Below are 19,943 nucleotides of genomic sequence, written 5' to 3' on the forward strand. Positions count from 1 at the left end.
ATTTCTTCCAAAATTTAACACACATCTATAGGTGCCCCTCCTGTAATTCTGGGCTCCTATCCTATATATTAAAAATTACAAAGAACTGGTAATAAATATATCCTCCTGAACAGCCAGCCTTCAGAAAGACATTAATTTCCATTATCCAAGGCTGGGTCTTGACCCTGCAATCTGAACTTATACACATGGATTCCCATTTACGTCAACAGGCCCACACACAGATGTAAAGTCCTTGTGTGGATCAGATTGCATATTTGCATCTTACAATTTGAGTGTGTCCCCCTTTACATGAGTTTTAATCTATTGGTAAGTGATGTGTGCTGGTACAGAAAAACCATTCTGAAAAACCTTCACTTTAAAAACAACATCTTTATTTTGGATTCATGGTTACAATTTTAAGTCCACAGATACTTACAGTTAAATGGTTCTCAATTAGTAAATCTCATCTTGTCATGTAAACAGTGCATTCTCTATCAAACTGCTGTACAAGAACTTTATAAAATACAGATTAAGTGACATTTTAATCTGCACAATATTCTTGATTAGTGCACTATCATATCAATTAGAAAGGCAAATAGATTACCTTTCTAATTATGGATCAGTACAAAATGGCACAAAAAGGAAAAAAATTGGAAAGCTGTAAGCCAAGCTTCTGAGCAAGTTGAGTCAGTTCAGCTGATTGGCATTTGGAAATAGAGATCTTAATCAGTCATGAACACCAAATTTAAATATAATCCTTCTCTCTGATTGTGTAAGAAACAAATACATTTTTTACAAACTGGGGTCTGTACTGTTCAAAGTATTTGTACCACAACAGCAGGTTCAGATCACTGGAGTTCAAGTGCAATTAGGAAACTACAAATTTTCCACTGTTCCCAATATCAGACTTAAGAGTCCACAACTAAAATTAGACCCAGATGTTCAGTCAAACATGTTCCATTGTGCATAATCATTTTCAACACTTATTTTAGGCATGAAAGTACGAGATTTGTATACATAAATTAGGTGCACGAATACCAACTAAAAATATGGCCCAAAGTCTCATTTTAAATTTAAGAGCTTAATCAAAAAGCCTATATTAATAATTTATTGCCATCCATTTTATGTATAAAATAGGCTTTGCCTGGCACACAGATACCTACTGCCAGATAAAGACAAATGAAATCTATGAAAGATTTCCTAGTTAAACAGAAACTGAACACCTAATCCAAAGGCTTCAATAGTGAAGGATAGCTTTCTTACATCAACGTGATCTTTTATGTTATAATCTTGAATAATGCATAGGAGACAGCGAGTGGGAAGACCTATTCACCAGCTTAAAAATAATTTGTGACCATAAGTGTGTTGTCTCAATGAGAATAAGTTCAGGAAAGTCTGTTTTCATTTGGCAACACTTAGAAATATCAAAGCAGATTATGCCTCACTTTATCAAAAATTCTGATTAGCCCAAAATATTTAGAGTGTTTATTTATTAAATTTACCATGAAAACTAAGTTTATAAAGCTGACTGATTGGCTATACTGGCAAGACAACATTCTCAAATCCAAGAATGGAAGGAAGTTACACCAACTAGTGGTACAAACAGTCATTTCGCAGGTTTTTTTTTTAAAAAAAAAAAGCAACAGTGATAAAGTACAGAACCATCATTTACTGAACAGCTTCAGAAGCAGACAAAAATGATTGTAGGAGTTTTCTGGCAGAATTTAAATAATGCTCTTTCCACAGTTTTATCTCGTAGATGCCCATATGATGAGTCCAAGAACCACTGCTCCAATGACAAGCACAAGAATGATGATGCACATTTTCTTTCGGGACTTGCGCTGTGAATACAAAAATATAATTGTTGTGCAGCGTTAAGAACTACTTAGCAACTGCTTCTGTGGTTCTGCTATTTACACAATCTAAATGAGCAGTGTTCTTAAAAAAAAGACAATGAAGACAGTGAATGGTTAACAGGCAGAAGTCGTTCAGGAAACAAATAAAAATTATAACTTGACTCAGATTTCAAGGGTATTTGGAATTCACATTGGAAAAATTCATTACATTTCTTGTGAGATGCCAGGGAGAATGTATATTTAGATTTTTTGTCAGTAAGGGCTGGAGGGGGAGGGACAGTGGAAAGAGTAGACTGGGACAGAGGCAGAGAGTATGGGTGGAGATAGGGGCTGTGAGCTGGTTGGGGGTGCAGGAGCCTGGGACAAGGAACCAAGGTGTGTTTTGGGAGGTGGAGAATTAGGATGAGGAGCACAGGGAGGAAGACAGACTGGGACTGGAACCTGGACAAAGAAGGGGGGAGGGGATAACTGGGATGAAGAACCAGGAGGTAGGCATCTCCTCCAAGTTCTAGTCTTCCACCCCTCCCCACATAAAAATTCAGTGTTCTCCCTGACACGCAGCCGGCTCCCAGACCCCCACCGCCAGTAACACACTTTCACTCAGTCTCCCAAGCTAACTCCCAGTCTCCTTGCCTAACCGTTCTCTCCCATCTCCAGCTTCCAGTCTACTTACTGAGCCAGCCCGAGTTTCTCCCCCTGCACCCTTCCAATCGCAGTCTGGTTGGACTCCTTGTCCCAATCTACTCCTTTCCCACATGGCAATCTGGTTCCCTCCTCCCTCACTCCCTGCAGATGAATCTGATGGCTTCCTCCTCCATGCTGCCTGGATACCAGCAGGGAAGTCATTGTGAATGCAGGAGAGACAGGCTCTCCATTCCAGGGCCTGAGTCCCAGAATAGCTGGGATCAGCCATTACAGGGGAGGTCTGGCTTCACCCTCACAGCCCTGAACTGGAGGGAGCATACTCAGTAGCTCTGTGGGGATGGCACATATGCAATATGCTCAGCACTAGGAGCTGCGAGAGGCTTGAGCATGCTCAATGAGGATTGAATAATTATATTTTAGCTGCTAAATATCAAGTAAGTCTTCACTGAATATGTATGAACTATGTTTTTTTTTTTTTTCAGAGGCTTCTAACTTGGCCAAATTTGGATGGATTTTCGCAGGGATGTCAAAAGGCCCATCCTGACACAAAGGCCATTCCTCAGCCAAATTTCAAGTCCCTCTCCAAAATCCATGGGATGCTAAAACTTTTCAAATAAAAAGGTCACCAGAATTTTTTAGCGTGGACAAAAGTTGTGAATGTTCCGCTAGCCTCGTTCTTTGAAACGGATGAATCATTTAAGACACATTTTCCATTCCAGCATCTGCCTGGCTGAAATTTTCTGGAAAACTTCAGCCAAAATCATTAAAGTGTGGAAACTTATAAGCAACTGAAAACAGGGTCTTATAATGGGAACTGTTGGGCAATCTTAATAAGTGGTGCTACCAGCCCTGCCTATATTTTAGAAAAAAGTTGGCCACCTTATTTTGTCCCTTACAAGCCAGCAGACAAATACAGGTTTAATAAAATTTACCCCATTGATCTGTTTGCCTGGCTATAACTGCAACATGTGTAAGACTTTAAAATGAGAAGGCCAACTTGAGCAGAGAAGTGTTCAAGGAAAAGAATGTATTACTAATAAGATTATCTTTACACAGGCCAAAATTTAAGGATCTCTAAATAGACTTAAGAAAAAAAAGAAGCCTTTTACAGATTTCTAAAACTTTTCTCTTTCATTTTATTTTTAAAGTCCGAGAACACTGCAAAAACTGGAAAGCAAAGTCTTCTATGCGCAGAAGAGATTTATGCAGCCTGACCAGCAGCAGCACAAAACCTCCCTATACTGCCCTACCAATGAACCCTGATCCTGACTTACGGAAATTACCAAGTAAAGGATAGATTCATTCCCCAAGCACATTCAAGCCTTCCCTCACTGTACTGGAAAGGAGAGGGTCAGTTATGATGGTTTTTTAGACTTTCAGAGGGCACTGACTTTTTGTTACTATCAACCTGGGCTGAATTTGGAACAGTCACCCAGAGATCCTATCCTATGCCAGTCTTGGGCCTTTGAGTAAGTCTCCAAACCGTTAAAAAAATTAATGAGGAAGAATTAATTTTTATTATAGAAGTTGTGGTTTAAGACAAACAACTGAAAGGGACAATTATTGATAGATGACTGGCAGTTTGCACAGATATTACCTGGTAGTCTGCTGCTCTTGACAGCTGCTGGTTTCCCTGCTGGACATATACCTCAGCATTTTCTACATTGGCTTCTATGCTGTCTTTTAAAAAGAAAGAAAAAGTCAAATTTTCAATTAAAGCCTGATGCAGTAAAAGCCTCATGTGTTTGCCACCTGTTACTAATTCAATTACAGCTGCTGAATTTCTGATCTTCCATATTTCCAGAGCAGACATTTACTCTCACAAAATTAAATCCCAACAAGCCTACCCCTAGAATTTCTATGTACAATTGCATCAGGTGAAGTACTTACTGCAAGACAAAACCACCACCCTCCGAATGATTAATGGCTAAAATCAACAACATGGTATAAACAGGACCTATAGGTAGTAATTTACCATCACCTCATGGTATTTATTTTCATTTTACTCTCCTGAATAAAAAGTTAATAAGTTTGTATCCCTAAATAAATCAATCCCTAAAAAGCATTAAAACTAACTTTGATAAACACAGTAAATAAAACACTCAAATACACATACAGCAAAGTGCAAGAACAATCACTTTTGATTTGCATTTACCTTCACTAACACACAAACTTTATCCTACTGCATTACGGAACTTTCCTCGTTTGTCATTTTTCCTGTGTGTACTGTAACAATGACCAGGCTAACTTCTGAAGCGCCCAGAGTATTTCAAGGTTGACTTCAGATATTATAAGAACTTCCAAGTTCAGGTATTCTAGAAGCGGAGGGTTGGCTTGCGATGTGGACCAATAAGGATAGTTTCTCAGAAAGCTGGTGTTTGAGAACTGAAGAGTGCTTACAGCTCAGAGAAAGGTGTAGATATGAGAAGAAAGTGGTGACAGATGAAATGAGTGACCCAGAACTTCTTAAGAATACCACTTGGTATGAAATTCAATTGATGGAAATTTTGTTTGAAAGATTTGGTGGATCAGTAATTGAGACGGTTTTGTGGTCGTGTGCACATCTGCACGCACACGCACACACCCCACAGCCAGTCTGTGAATATTGCTTAGAAGAGTGTTATTTAGTTGTACTCTGAGAAAATGGTGTGCATTTAAATTTGTATTTACTGAACTAACTAAGGGCTTACTCAAGGTAATTTACTGGCATTATCAAACCAACATAATGACAACAGTGTAACTCCCTGTGTGGATGATCTTTTTTTGGAAAAACAGTGTCTGTTGTGGGTTTAGCTTAGGGCAGGTCTACGCTACGGGGCTCAGTTGACCTAAGTTATGCGACTCCAGCTACATGAATAACGTAACCGGAGTCAATGTAACTTACGTCGACCTTTTATGATGTCTACACCATGGTGGGTTGATGGAAGAGTTTCTCCCGTCAACTTACCTTATGCTTCTTGTTCTGGTGGAGGACCGGAGAGCAATCAGCAGTCTATTTAGCAGATCTTCACTAGACCTGCTAAATCAACCCCCGGTGGATCAATCACCACACCCAGTAAGTGGATACAAGCCCTTAATTTGCTTTGCCCAACATAAAGAACCGAGGAAATAAACGTTGCTTTTTTTCCCCCTGAAGTTTCTTTATACTTTGCATTTTTTCCCCATTTTAGGTTGGTCATTCACTCAGAAATGGGGAGAAAGACATTTCACAAAAATAAGTGCAATTAAAACCTCACAAAAATTGGAAGCAAAACTCAAAACAAAGGAGTAGGACCTGAAACTACAGTTAAAGCCATTTTTCCAAGTGTACTGGATTTCCTGACTACTTTAACAGATCACCCAACAATCTCTGCCAATATAGAACTCAAAAAAAGCTGCATCAAAAACATCAAATTTCATTTTGCTAGTTTCTGGAAAATCATGATTTTGTGGTTTAAAAATAAGATCCAAGCATTATTCATCATGATGAATAATTACATAAACCAGTGGGATATTATTCTCTTTTCTCCCCCACCAATTTCTAAATTTCATGTAAATTTTCTAAAATATTTTATGATCTGTGCTTACCTATCACATCACCCTGTTCATGAATCATCATTCCTAAATCTTTAAATATTTCATTGATGTCCATAATATCTGCCTGCAAGAGAAATTTTTTTAAAAAACAAACAATTAGCAAATAGCATGGGACACTCCTGAGGTTGGCTAAGCATTGTGCATTATTTCAGACAAGGCAGCTATGGTTTCCTGTGCCAAGAAGCTAATATAAATTCTTTTTCAAGCTCAAGTTTTAATTTGGATTAAAAGAATACTATCGTGTTCATCTAAATACGCAAAATCAGTTGCACTGTGCATCCTATTAGTGCAAGAGGCCAATTTCTAAGGTCTTGTCGACACAGAAACTTGCAATGGCTTAACTAAAGGTGTTCTTAAACTAGCTTAGGGCTTATCTATGCAGAGAATTAATGCACAGCAAGTTGGGGTGGAAATCTAGCGCTTACTCTCTGCATAAACATGACCTTAGTTAAAATAGTGCAAAATTCAACGTAAACACACTTCTGTCAGTTTAAGTCTAGCTTACCTCAGTATGCCTTAAATAATTTCTTTAGTGACTTAAACCAAACGGAAATAAGTCTTCCCATAAGGTTTTCCAGCAATTTAACTATGTCTGTTAACTCAAACTTGTGCAACTCTTATTGACCAGCCCTTAGTTAGCAAAAAATAGTTGAATCCAGTAGAGGGCAGTAACACATACACAATATTAACTATTACAATGTGGTTACGATAAAGTGACATGTCACCTTGTTGTTTTGCTTACATTTTCTATTTATCTAGTTACCCACATCTCTTTGGTTTTTCACAAAAATAAGTTCTTAAACAATCAGTATTGCAAAGCCTATGAAGAAAAAGAGGACTGGATTTTATTTGTCTCATGCATCACCAAAATTGCCTGTTTAAGGTCAAATTCCAGACTCTTAATTGTTGGTGGAGTTTGCTGGAGCTCAATATAATATCAGTCAGTCTGGAATCCATCATTCATTTCCACTGGTGTTTAAAAAGGAAGTTACTTTTTCAAAACCCACAACAGCCACAATGCCATTAATCCTTAACCTGTATTTCCATTTCTGAGTCATTTAATATGTTCATTAGTACTTCTTTTGATTTAAAATATTGGAATTTCCCCTGCCTCTCCCATCCAAGTTTTTTGTTTTGCTATTGGTAGATGAATGCACAGACAGATGGATTGTCCTCAAGCATTTCTGTTCAGTCTCAGAAAAATTCAGTCATTACTGGAGTCAATATTTCCTGTGCCAAACTATTGGTACTTTATATGCATACATAGTATAAATAGGAGTTAAACATATTAAATGTAATAAAAATGGGTATCCTGCATTTCCAGACAATGATATTAAAGGCAATGGATACCAGGAAGAACTGAAAAATACCTACACCTGGAAAATCCTGTAGAGAGGACATTTTGCATTTTATTTAAAATTTGCCTTTGAAAAAAGATGGACTTAATGGAGGAACAAGCCATGGACAAGAACGAATGGCAATACTGGGCTACACTGCATGGCTGTAAAGATGCTTTAGGGATGAGAAGTCTTTGAGGGAAAAACAAAACAAAAACAAAAAACACCACCCCATAGTTCTAGGGATATCTGCATGAAAACCCAAGTTCTATCTTATTGGTAGACATATGGGTGACTACTTATTCCTCCAGTGAAGTCAAGAGAGCTTAGTAGACCATGGCACTGCTTAATAGAACAGCGAAAAGTTGTTTTTGTGTAGGGAATTCCACGTGCAGCTCTTTACTTACTGTGTAAAAGCAATTTCTGCATTAAAAAAATAATTTTCTAATTTTTAATGATGGATTCCTCCCAATAATGTTAATACCTGCTGCATTAGGAAGTATTCTCAAGTTTGTTCTAACGCTGCACATAGCAGCGCTGCTTACCTCAAGCTGCCTGATGGAGGACTCTCTCTCCTCAATAAGACGGAGATCAACTTCTGTAATGTCTTCATCTTGCACTTGTGCTTGAGGTTGACTGCACAAAACCACAAACAACCCCAAAAAAACCCGAAGAATACTCAGACTGGCTGAACTGCTCTTATACACAAAGTTGAAAAACACTTCATGTTAAAAAGATTAAAGTACAGAGAATACACATTAAACTCACTATTAACAAGACATGATGTTGTTTTTACCTTTGCAAAAATCTATGTACAGCTGATGTGAAAGGCCTGAATCCTCAGGCCCTCAATAAAGGAAGTTATACAAGCAAGCTATTAAACAGCTTTGACATATGACACTCCTTAGAACAGGGGTGGGCATTTGTGGCCCAAGGTATAAAAACTGTATGGTGGGCCATGAATGCTCATGAAATCGGAGACTGGGGTACAGGAGGGGGTGAGGGCTCTGGCTGGGGGTGCAGGCTCTGAGATGGGGCCAGAAATGAGAAGTTCAGGGTGTGGGAGCGGGCTTTGGGCTGGGGGATGAGGGGGTTTGAAGTGCAGGAGGGTGCTCCGAGCTGGGACTGAGGGGGGTGGGGGGAAATCAGGGCTGGGGCAGAGGTGCAGGGGGCGGCTCAGGGGTGGAGGCAGTGCTTACCTCAAGCACCTCACAGAAGCAGCAGCAGCATGCCCCCCTATGGCTCCTATGCAGAGGTGCTGCCCCTGCAGCTTCCATTGGCTGCAGTTCCTGGGCAATGGGAGCTGCGGGGGGCAGCGCTTGGGGCAGGGGCAGTGTGCAGAGAGCCCCCTGGCTGCCCCTACACATAGGAGCTGGAGTGGGGAGATGCCGCGTGGCTCCTGGAAGCAGTGGCAAGCCCCCGACCCCGCTCCCCGGCTGGAGCGGGGCAAGCCCCTGATCCTGCTCCCCGTCTGGAGCTCGAGAGCCAGATTAAAAGGCCTGACAGGCTGGATGTGGCCCGTGGGCCATAGTTTGCCCACCACTGCCTTAAAACCTAGTGTTTTGGCTCAGCATTTTCTAACTAAGCATGCAGATATTAAACGCATCTTTTGATTTGGATTCTGAACGGAGTGTCATTTGGAGGCTGTACTCCATTTTGCCTTTCCTCGTTAGTGGAGTCTGATTTAGAAGCCACTTTGAGAAAATGCAGGTATTAATCCATAAAACTGAATAGTTAAATATCTTGATCCAAGTTTTAGAGGCCCAGCTGTCCTAATCTGGAAGGATAAAAGACAAAAGGCTGAACTGTTTTTATGTTGTCCTCTACAAGCATAGTTGGATGAAAGCTCCTTATCACATCTCCTTTCTTCAGAAGATCCTCACAAACTAGAGGAAGCACATTCCATTTTAATGTTTGTTAATTCATACGAATTTTAAAAAGGCTTTTGAAAATTTTTCTTATGCTTGTACATTTTTACTTAAGGTTATTAAACATCATATGTCCACCCACTAGCCTGTTCCTCCCCCTTATCTTGCAGTTGGTGGTTTAGTCTCTGAAAATAATCAGGAATGCAGCAGGGTTAGCTAAATCTAACCTGAATGACTCAAACACGTAAAATCCTTAGCTCTGAGTCCATTACACATGGAAATAAAGATTCATTTGGTGGCAGCAACTCTGGTGTGGTTTTTTTTTGGGGGGGGGGGGGGGGGGCAAGGGGGTTAGGAGGAAGGAGAGTTTGGTACAATGCCTATCACAATTAGGCCCTTATCTTTGTTGAAGCTTCTGGGCTCTATTGTAATATAATTGTATTACATTTTTCAACAACTAATTTTAGTTTCCTATTTCCTTCTGCAGGGAGAAGAATGAACGAACGAGATCAAATTCCATTGTTTCAGTTAACAAACTGATCTCATTAAAGGCCAGGAGACCCAGAAATTGAGTTTGACAGTGTTAAAGCAATAACTTTAAAAAAAAAAAATTAAAAAAATAGAAAAAAGAATAAAGAAGATATTATTGAAACTGATATTTTCAGTTCTAATTTCAACTTCTGTAGAATACTAGCAGCTTGTGATCATTAGCTTTTAGAGGGGTACAAAAAAACAACAACAAAAGAAACACATAGCGTGCCTTAACAAATACGTTATTTAAATGCACTGGATAAGTGATCTTAATGTTGTTTCACCACACAAGTCTCTTAAAACTGGGGACTACAGTACACAGTGCATCTCAAGTAAGTCCCCATTATTGGAATTAACCAATCAATTTACAAGACAAGTTATAAGGTTTATGCACAGTCATCCTACCTGTCCCAAGGGACAAGTGTTCCTTCTTTGTAACCATCTTCTGAAGGACCAGCCTGTAGGAAAAGCAAACATTACCATTTTATTTAAGTGATGGGCACATAGTGAAGTGTTTGTCGACATTCCCATAATGAAACAAGATTAAAGGGGCTTTAACTTCGGTTAGCTCTAAAACAAAATGCCACTTATGTTCTCAGCGTGGGGCTGGTGTGTGTGTGCGTGAGAGAGAAAACGGAGCTTGGTAGCAGCCTGCAATATATTTTATGCCAATACACACTGCTGTTGTATTCATGGAGTCAAAGGTCAGGATTGAGCCTATATTAAAAAAAGTAAATAAATAAATAAAAATAAAATTAAAAAAAAATCAGAGCATGATTTTGCATTCCCAAATGTCAAAAGTTTAGTTTTCTACAATTAACTAAAGTTCAATTTAAAGACAGATCTAAGTAAAGACAGTCTAAACGAAAGCTACTACTTTACTCAATGTTTCCTGCTCCATAGCCCATTACAGCCTCAATCCTGCAAAGGGGTCTAGCAGATGGATCCTTATGTCCAAAAAGAATCCCTATTGCTTTAGGGGACACTACAGACATACAAAGATCTACCTATATGATTCCCACAGCAAGATCAGGGAATATGCACTATGCGGAGCACCTATGAACACCTTTGTAAAACCATATACGTAGGCACAAGGACAAAGTAAATCTTTTAAATCAGGAATTATTATGAAGCTATTTTTCCTGTAATCAAACCATTAAACTGAAATGCAAGTTTTAAATTTAATATCTTGTGTTCAGAGGCAAAGTAAAAAAACCCAGCACACAACTATGCAGGCATTGTGTGCACATTCTACATCTCCTGCAATACTGACAATTCCTGTAAGAATGCTGCTCTCAAGCTAAGAAAGAGGCAGGTTTTATGTAAATAACGTTTGAGTATAATAATATATTTCTGGATACTTACAGATACTCTAGAGCTGGCTCTTACTCTGGCTACAAGATCTTTTTCTTTCTCAGCAGCTTGCCTTTGGACCCTCTGGAAGTTGGCTAGTGCAGTACTGAACTCCCCCACAAGACGATCTTTCTGTATTTTTCTTTGACGCTATTGGAGGAAAGACAGACAGATTTTTACAACAACATAAAACAAGCTGGCTCTTGTTCAAGGCTTTACAAATAAGTTATTTCAAGGGTCCCCCCCCGCCGCCTTCTTCCTGTTAGTATGGGCCTCACACTTTAAATAGAGGGTATCATGGGCATGTTCCCTCCCATTTGAGACTGTATAGACTACCTCCCATTTGGGTTCACATAACAACCCTAACACTATTACAGCAGTTGTGAAAAAGTAGTATTAGGAATGCAATGTATTTTCAACTGTCTTATTGGTATTTAACAGCTGGAATTAAGGAGGATCCAGCATCTCACAATCAGACAGCTTTCAGTAAACCACTAGTGAGAACTTCTGTCTTATTTATTAACTATTAAGTAGGTGCACTGTACAATTGCTGAATATTTTGATATTGTAAAATTTAAACTGTGTAAAAACAGCCCAGAGCATCAGTGGGAGGAGGGGAAACTCACTGATTTATTTATAAGACAGAAGCGCTGAATGTATGCCCTGAACTGTACCTGAGAGGAGAAATGACCTTGTAATCATGTGTCACAAAAATATCAATTTCCAATATCTACTCCCATTGAGAGTGGACACTGGGAGGGCATGAGAGAATTTCCTCGAGATTGACCCTCCCTTTGAATTTGCAAAGAGCTACAACTTGCCCTTAGTCAATCACCTCCACTTTTCCATCTTGGAGTCAAGGAGCAAGGGTGGGAGGGAACAGTCTGGTCAAACAACATGGTTGAGTTTCTTACCACAAACTTTCAGACTCCAGGGACAAGCAAAAGAGGCACTTCAATTTTTTTTATTTTTTTGGGGGGGGGGGGGTCCAGAGGTATTTATGTACCATGTGCAAAGTTTAAGCAGCAAACATGAATGAGAGAAGTGATTAAATAATTATCATCTGTTGACCATATTCACTCATTTTAAATCTCTTAATCCTACAGGTCACAACAACACACCATCAGCAGCAATAGTAATTACCCTGTGTGGTAGCAATTCTTGTCAGAGTGCTTTAGTTCTGATACACGGTAGGAGCAATTGCTTAGAGAAAGCTGTTGTGCATTTTACTGCAGTTGAGGCCTATTACGTGACTTCTGCATAGCACTGAACATTCATTTTAAACACAGACCTCACTTGGCTGTTGTCAACATCTAGTATTCATATTATTGCTCTCATTACATAACTAAAGCCATTCAGATACTTTACATCAGCCAACATTATGTTCAAATGATCCATGTTCTTCATTTTTATACCTGTTCGCTTGTTGCAGGCAGAGACCCAAACTCTTTAATGTTCTTGTCAGTTTCTTTGGCAAGCTGGTTTGCATGCTGCTGCTTCTGCTGCCTAAACCAAACACAGTCTATATTACAGCCACTGGATTATTTTGCTGGAACAATTTCACTGATGCTCAGGAGCAGTAATTTTAGAAGAAAGTTACCAAGTGCCTTACTAAAGATTTATTTATTGACATTTCTATTAGTCACTATACTATCTGTGAACTGATCACTTAAACGGGTGTTGGATGAGACACAGACCCTGAAAGAAATGATGTTAAATTAATGATCTAGCAGTGGAATCGGCCACAAGAGGGCCACTGGCTATTGTACAGAAAAAGTTACAAATACCAGAGCAATTTTGGGAAATATCCATAAGCAAAATTATTTGTAGAAAAATAAAAAGTAAGTTGCAACCTCAATGAAATGTATCAAGATGGTTTTGCGGTGGCCCCTGAACAATGAAGTATACATATAGCAGACTTCAGACACACTCTAAAAAAAGAGAAGATCCGGAAAACTTGATTTATCTAAAAAGGAAACTTAGCAGTCAAATTTTCATTTTTTAAATTGTGGTCTTTGGCTCAGGTGTAAATTTAGGATCATGCCACCCACTCAATCTATAGCAAATTTCTTCCTGATGTCAATCGGAGATTTGTACCAATATAAGGGGAGGATGTGTTTTATGTGGTAACTAAACTTGTATTATTTGTTCAGTATCTTTTAGTGGAGAAAGATACTCACCGTTAGGAGCACAGCTATTTATGCCCTTTGTTACTCTGCCTTCCTCATCCTCCTTTCCTTCACTGCCTTTTCCATCCCTGTGATGCTCCTTACTTTCCCTTTCTATTTCCTTCCCTTCCTCACCCCAGGGGTTTAACTTCAATCACCTCCCCCATTTCATCTGCAAAATGATCAGCAATGAAAGGGTTAATTTTTGTTTGTTTGTTTCAATAAAAAAAACACACACCAAAAAGTGTCCTCATTAAGCTTTAGAGACAAAACATTTCAATGAGGTAACAGAGGCCAGGAGTTCCCACCTCTCAGGGTATGTCTTCACTGGCAATGTTGAAGTGCTGGCTGTGTAGTTGTGGCACCAGTGCTGGGAGACAGCTCTCCCAGCACTGTAAAAAAAACCACCCCCGTGAGAGGAGTGGCCCCCAGCGCTGGTGCACGGTCTGTCCTGCCACATTACAGCGCTGAAACTTGCATCGCTCAGGGATGGGTTTTTTCCACACTCCTGAGCAAGGAAGTTGCAGCGCTGTAAAACGGCAGCATAGACTGAAATTGTGACAGAGGCGCTGTCTATCTGGAGACTGAGGCAAACAGCACTGCTTAAGTCAACCATTCAAAAGTGACTGGAAAGTGATCTTCACAGTCTCAATTTTTTTTTTTTTTTTTTTAAAAAAAGCTTAGATTCTGCAGAATGACTCAAACAGAAAAACATGAAGCATGCCAGACCCATCCCAAAGAACAGATATTTTAAACATCTGCCATATCATCATCATTATTTTCCTGGACATTTAGAAGCAGCCAGGGACATAAAAGTATTCCCAGATTGCAAATCTGTACAACAAAAGGCGCATGGCTTCCCCAGTTTCAGGGAGCCGAGCATCACTCCTCTGGTATACGTTCAATTTTCCCCCATACTGTACCAGAATAACTTTGGTTTTGTAGATGTAGTTGTAGCCAGTTTACCCTCAATCCAAAGAAAACATTACATAAGTCAGAGGTCCCCAAAGTGTGGGACATCCCACGGAGGAGTGTGGACGAATGTTCAGGGGAAGGGGCAGAGCTGGGGCCCAGGCTAGCTCTCACAGCCCCGCCTCCAGCTGGGGCCCCAGCCTCCGCCACCTAACTTCCCCTCCCTCCCAGAGATGTGTCCCTGCTCCCGGCCCTGGCTCGCGGGGCACATACCGGAGGAGAGGGGGGCACGCAAGGTAAAGAGTTTGGGGACTACTGGCATAATCTGATCAAACCATACTAGCCAAGATCAGATTTTCAACTAATGTAGGTATGCAATTATGTCCTTAATTTTCAATATATAATCACTGCAATCATATGTGCAAATGGCTAAAAAACCAGGAAGCAGCACTAGAATGCCCAGCAGCATCCCCTCCCGCCCCCCATTCCCCGCTCCATGCTGAATGATGCCCAAGTGCAACAGGAACTTTACTAAACTCAAAGATTAGTTACTGTATAAGTGTTAGAGTTTACTTCCAATCACCGTCATCAGTAAGAAATCCATTGTGGATCCAGGGTTGTATGTCACCAATTTTGTACTCCTAGCTCAGAGTAATTAGAGTCCTGCCCAGAATGAATGTAACAGGCCTGGTCTAATGTACACTTCCCTCCTGCCATTCAGTGGCTACCATGCTATATTAACAGCCACAGAGAAGTCTGCCAACTTTCTCACTCAAGGAGTTTGCACATGCAGCCTGTGCATGTGTGTGTTAGGATTAAAGAGTAAAAGTAGTAGAGTTTGGTCCAAGTCGAATGAGCCTCTGTATTGAGAAACAGAGTGGCTAGTAGTCTCCTTCAATGGGACATGAATGAAAGCCCACATTCAGAGGGCTGAACTGCAGTGTAACTTCTGACAACTGGCCTTATTTCACTTCTGCTTTTTCTAGTATTTTCGGCATATGTTCACCTTGTAATTTCACTAGATACTGTGGTTAGCATTGTTTAACAGTTTCACTTTGCCTTCTTGCAGTACCCCACAAAAGCATCCCCCTCTCCAGACTATGCCACATTGCGTGCTCTACAAAAAGAACGTTCTGGAGGTTTTTAAATCCCTAGAGCCAAATCAGTACCTTCCAGTGCTGTCAGTTTGTCTGTGTTTACATTTAAACACGCATATGTTCAGCAGAAGTACTGAGAACCGCCAGTTAGGTAGGTTAGCATGGCAAGATCCTATAGGTTACAAAAATACCTCAGATTAATTTTTTCATGTTTAAACTTTAATACATCTGTTCTACTTCCACCATCCCACTCCCAACAAGGCTGGGCACTTTGCTAAAATCACTGTCACCTACTGAGGCAGTACTTACAATACAGTGAAATGAGAGATCTTCATGTAGAGTACTTACAGCTGTTGCCGCAATTCAGGCGTGTCTTGTGGTGTTCCAAGTTGATGCAGTATTCTTTGTATTTCTGCAGCTGTTGGTGAAGAGGAAGAGAGATTTTAATGATCCAATTAGATATATTTCCCACTTTAGTTTTATGCATTTTTGCTTGACAACTCTAAAACCATACACGTTTTTGTCAACAAGCGTATGTACACCTGTGATGGGCCAAACAAAATGTGATTTTAATAAGCCTAAATTAAATCCTAGACTATATTACCAAGGAACACAACATGCTGAAATATCTAAGCAGCAAGTGGTGATGCAAGGATGAAGTTAGTTTAAGACAGACTCCTTAACTCAAATTTATCTACAGTTATTTTAAGAAGCAATACAAACTGTGTACTGGTTTATTCATCCTGTGTGTGCGCTAGATCAGACAAACATCTGAAAGCCTGACAAAATATTGACATGTGTATAAATATTCATAACTAGTATGTTAGTGAAACAGCAGCTCACAAAACATGCCTAAGCTTAAAAGTAGTACTAATACAAAATTAATATTGAGGGTTACATTTGAAGTTTGATTTATACATTTGGTTCAAATGCTTTAAAGAGTCATTTTCTTATGGGATACAATGAGAAAAAGACAGTTACCTTTTCCGTAACTGGTGTTCTTCGAGATGTGTTGCTCAGGTCTATTCCACAATAGGTATGTGTGCTCGCCACATGCACCGGTGCTGGAATTTTTTCCCCTAGCAGTACCCGTAGGGGGGAGTGCCTCTGCCCACCCCGTGACCCCTGGAGCAGCGCCTGCCTGGCATGGTATAAGGAGGACTGCACTCCCCCCACCTTCAGTTCCTTCTTGCCAGACAACTCCAACAGAGGGGAATGACGGTGGGATGTGGAATAGACATGAACACCACATCTCGAAGAACACCAGTTACGGAAAAGACAATTACCTTTTTTTCTTCGAGTGATTGCTCATGTGTATTCCACAATAGGTGATTCCAAGCTATATCTGTTGGAGGTGGGTAGGAGTTCACAAGTTCCCAAGACAGAGGACAGCCCTGCCGAAGTCGGTGTCATCTCTGGCCTGGGAGACTATTGCATAGTGCGAGGTGAACCGAAGACCACGTGGCGGCCCTACAAGTGTCCTGGATGGGGATGTGGGCCATGAAGGCAGCTGACGAGGCCTGTGCCCGAGTCGAGTGTGCCCTCACAACGGGTGGCAGGTGAACCCCCGCCAGCTCATAACAGGAACAGATGCATGAAGTGATCCACTTAGAAAGCCACTGAGTGGAAACAGACTGACCCTTCGCACACTCAGCCGAGGCAACGAACAGTTGTCAAGACTTTCTGAATGGCTTGGTCCGCTCGAGGTGGAAAGCCAGAGCTCACCTCACGTCAAGCATGTGGAGATGGCGTTCCTCACTAGTCGTGTGAGGCTTGGGGCAGAGGACTGGCAGAAAAGTGTCCTGACCCATGTAGTAGGTGGAGACCACCATCTGGAGGAATGTGGGGTGTGGGTGGAGCAGGAGCTTGTCCTTATGAAAAACCGCTGATGGCAGTTCGGAGATTAGCGCCCTGAGCTCCGAGAGCTGCCTGGCTGACATGATAGCTACCAGGAAGGCCACCTTCCACAAGAGGTGAGACTAGGCATGTGGCCAGTGGTTCAAAGAGGGCCCCTGTGAGATGAGCCAGCACCAGGTTTAGGTCCCACTGTGGAACCAGGGGGTTGGAATATGGGTAGATGCGGTCCAAACCCTTAAGGAACTGGCCAGTCATAGCATGGGAAAACACCGTGTGCCCTTGCACCGGGGGATGAAAGGCTGATATGGCCACCAAGTGTACCCTGACTGACGAGGGCGCCAGTCCCTGAGCCCTCAGGTGGAGAAGGTAATCAAGGATAAGCTGGATTGGGGCGGACGTTGGGGAAACGCCCTGGCCCGCCACCCACCTTGAAAACTAAGACCACTTCACCACATAGGAGCGGCGAGTGGAGGGCAGTCTACTTTCGAGGAGGACACGCTGAACCTGTTCTGAGCACGTCCTTTCCTTGCCACCTAGCAGCCACACGGTGAGGTGAAGTGTTGCTGGGTTGCGATGGAGGCGGCGGCCCTGGTCCTGAGAGCGCCGGTCCAGGCAGAGCGGCAACTGCCATGGTGGAGCTACCACCAGCCCTGAGAGGGTCCCGTACCAGTGCTGCCTGGGCCACACTGGGGCCATGAGGAGGACCCTGGCCTTGTCCATCTTTATTTTCTCCAGGGCCCTGCTGATCAGAGACAATGGGGGAAAGGCACAGAGGAGCTGCCCTGACCAGGACAGGGTAAAGGCATTGGAGATAGCGCCCCTCCGTAGGCCCCCCAGGAGCAGAACAGGGGGCATCGTTGGTTCTGCCAACTTGCAAATAGGTCCACCTGGGGAGTACCCCACCTTCGGAAGAGTTGGTGAGCCACTTCTGGGTGAAGAGACCACTCGTGCGGAGAGGAAAAATCCCTGTGCAAGTGATCCGCCCTCACATTCTGGGCGCCCGGCAGGTAGAAGGCTTTTAGATAGATATTGTGGGCGACACAGAAGTCCCACAGATTGAGGGCTTCGTGGCAGAGGATCGGGCCCGACCTTGTCTGTTGATATAGAACATGGTGGCCCTGTTGTCTGTGAGGACACGGACTACCTTGATCTCCAGGTGCGAGCGGAAGGCCATACACGCCAGTCGCACCACCCCGAGTTCCTTGATGTTTATATGAAGGGGTAGGTCTTGTAGATACCACAGGCCTTGGGTCTGAAAGTTCCCCACATGGGCCCCCCAACCCAGGTCCGACACGTTGGACACCAGCTCTGATGACGGGGCCCTGTCCCTGAACGGGATCCCTTGGAGCATGTTGTTTGGGGCAGACCACCACCGCAGGGAGGTGATCACTGCATTTGGCACTGTGAGGACTTTGCCCATTCTGTCCATGGCCTGGGAGAACTGCGAGGCCAGCCAGAGCTGGAGGGGCCTCATTCTGAGTCTGGCGTGACGGACCACATATGTGCCCGCAGACATGTGACCCAGCAGTTGCAGGTAAGCCCTGGCTGTCATCACCGGGACCTTGCGACCGAGTCGATAAGCCCTTTCAGGGTCTCGAACCTGTCTGGTGGGAGAGAGGCCCTGGCCAACATTGCATCCAGTAGCATCCCGATAAACTCTATGTGTTGGACTGGGACGAACGTGGATTTAGCGTTGTTTATCAGCGGGCCCAGAGCAGTACATGGGGAAAGGAGGAGCACCACATGATCCCTCACCTGCGACCGGGAGGTGTCTTTGGCTAGCCAGTCGTCCAGATATGGGAATATTTGGACCCCCTGGCATCTGAGGTAGGCCGCTACCACCGCATTACACTTTGTAAAGACCCTGGAGGCAGTGGACAGACCAAACGGTAGGACTGTGAATTGGTAGTGACTCTGTCCCACCACGAAACGAAGGAAGCGTTTGTGCCTCTCTAATATGTGGATGTGGAAGTACACGTACGGTAGATTGAGGGCAGTGTACCAGTCCCCGGGATCCAGGGAGGGGAGAGTGGAGGCCAGGGAAACCATGCAGAACTTGAGTTTCACCATGTAGTGGTTCAGGCCTCACAGGCCCATGATGGACCTGAGCCCCTCTTTGGCCTTCGGGATAAGGAAATGCCAGGAGTAATACCACTTGCCCAGGAACTCCTTGGGCACCACCTCGATAGCTCCTAGGTCCAGGAGCCGGCCCACCTCCTGCTTGAGCAGAGCCTTGTGAGAGGGGTTCCCCAGGAGGGACAGGGGCGGGAGGGCAGGGAGGAGGTAAACTGAAGGGTAACCTCGGGAGATGGTATTGAGGACCCTTCAGTCCGCGACGATTCCGGAAGGAAAGCACGCGCGCGCACACACACACACACCCACCCACCCACCCAACTGATTGGAGGAGTTTTATTGGGGGTAGGTCCCTGCTGAGAACTGGCGGGGTACCCCGAGTGTCCTGTCAAAAATGCCTTTTGCCTGCCTGCTTCACCTTAGAAGACCCAGGCTCGGGGGCAGGCTGGGATTGCTGTTGCGGGCGCTTTCTATAGTCCTGCTGCTTTTTGTGGGTGGCCTCATACTTCGGGAGGGCGGCCTGGGTGGGAGCCTGCTGCAGCTTGAACTTGGGTTTTGCCAGAAGAGGGACATAGAGGCCCAAGGTCTGGAGGGTCGTGCGGGAGTCTTTCATGCCATGCAGCCTTGTGTCTGTTTCCTCAGCAAACAGCCTTCCCGTCGAAAGAGATCCTGTATTGACTATTGCGCTTCG

General features: G+C 42.9%; 1 protein-coding gene across 2 annotated transcripts in view; it reads right to left on the bottom strand.

Moving 5' to 3' along the window:
* Window positions 1-349: 349 nt before the first annotated feature.
* The window catches only part of STX7 (syntaxin 7), a 43,477-nt gene continuing 23,883 nt past the window's right edge, over window positions 350-19,943 (bottom strand). For both annotated transcript variants that reach the window (XM_077813055.1, XM_077813056.1), the window contains 8 exons: window positions 15,671-15,740; window positions 12,561-12,651; window positions 11,158-11,295; window positions 10,198-10,250; window positions 7,939-8,029; window positions 6,048-6,120; window positions 4,078-4,160; window positions 350-1,820 (listed from right to left, as the gene is read on the bottom strand). In XM_077813055.1, coding sequence (XP_077669181.1) covers window positions 1,728-1,820; window positions 4,078-4,160; window positions 6,048-6,120; window positions 7,939-8,029; window positions 10,198-10,250; window positions 11,158-11,295; window positions 12,561-12,651; window positions 15,671-15,740 — 692 coding nt within the window. In that variant the 3' untranslated portion in view covers window positions 350-1,727. The remainder of the gene's footprint in view (window positions 1,821-4,077; window positions 4,161-6,047; window positions 6,121-7,938; window positions 8,030-10,197; window positions 10,251-11,157; window positions 11,296-12,560; window positions 12,652-15,670; window positions 15,741-19,943) is intronic.

This window comes from Eretmochelys imbricata, chromosome 3 (assembly GCF_965152235.1).
Source record: "Eretmochelys imbricata isolate rEreImb1 chromosome 3, rEreImb1.hap1, whole genome shotgun sequence".
In the NCBI taxonomy this organism is placed as follows: Eukaryota; Metazoa; Chordata; order Testudines; family Cheloniidae; genus Eretmochelys; species Eretmochelys imbricata.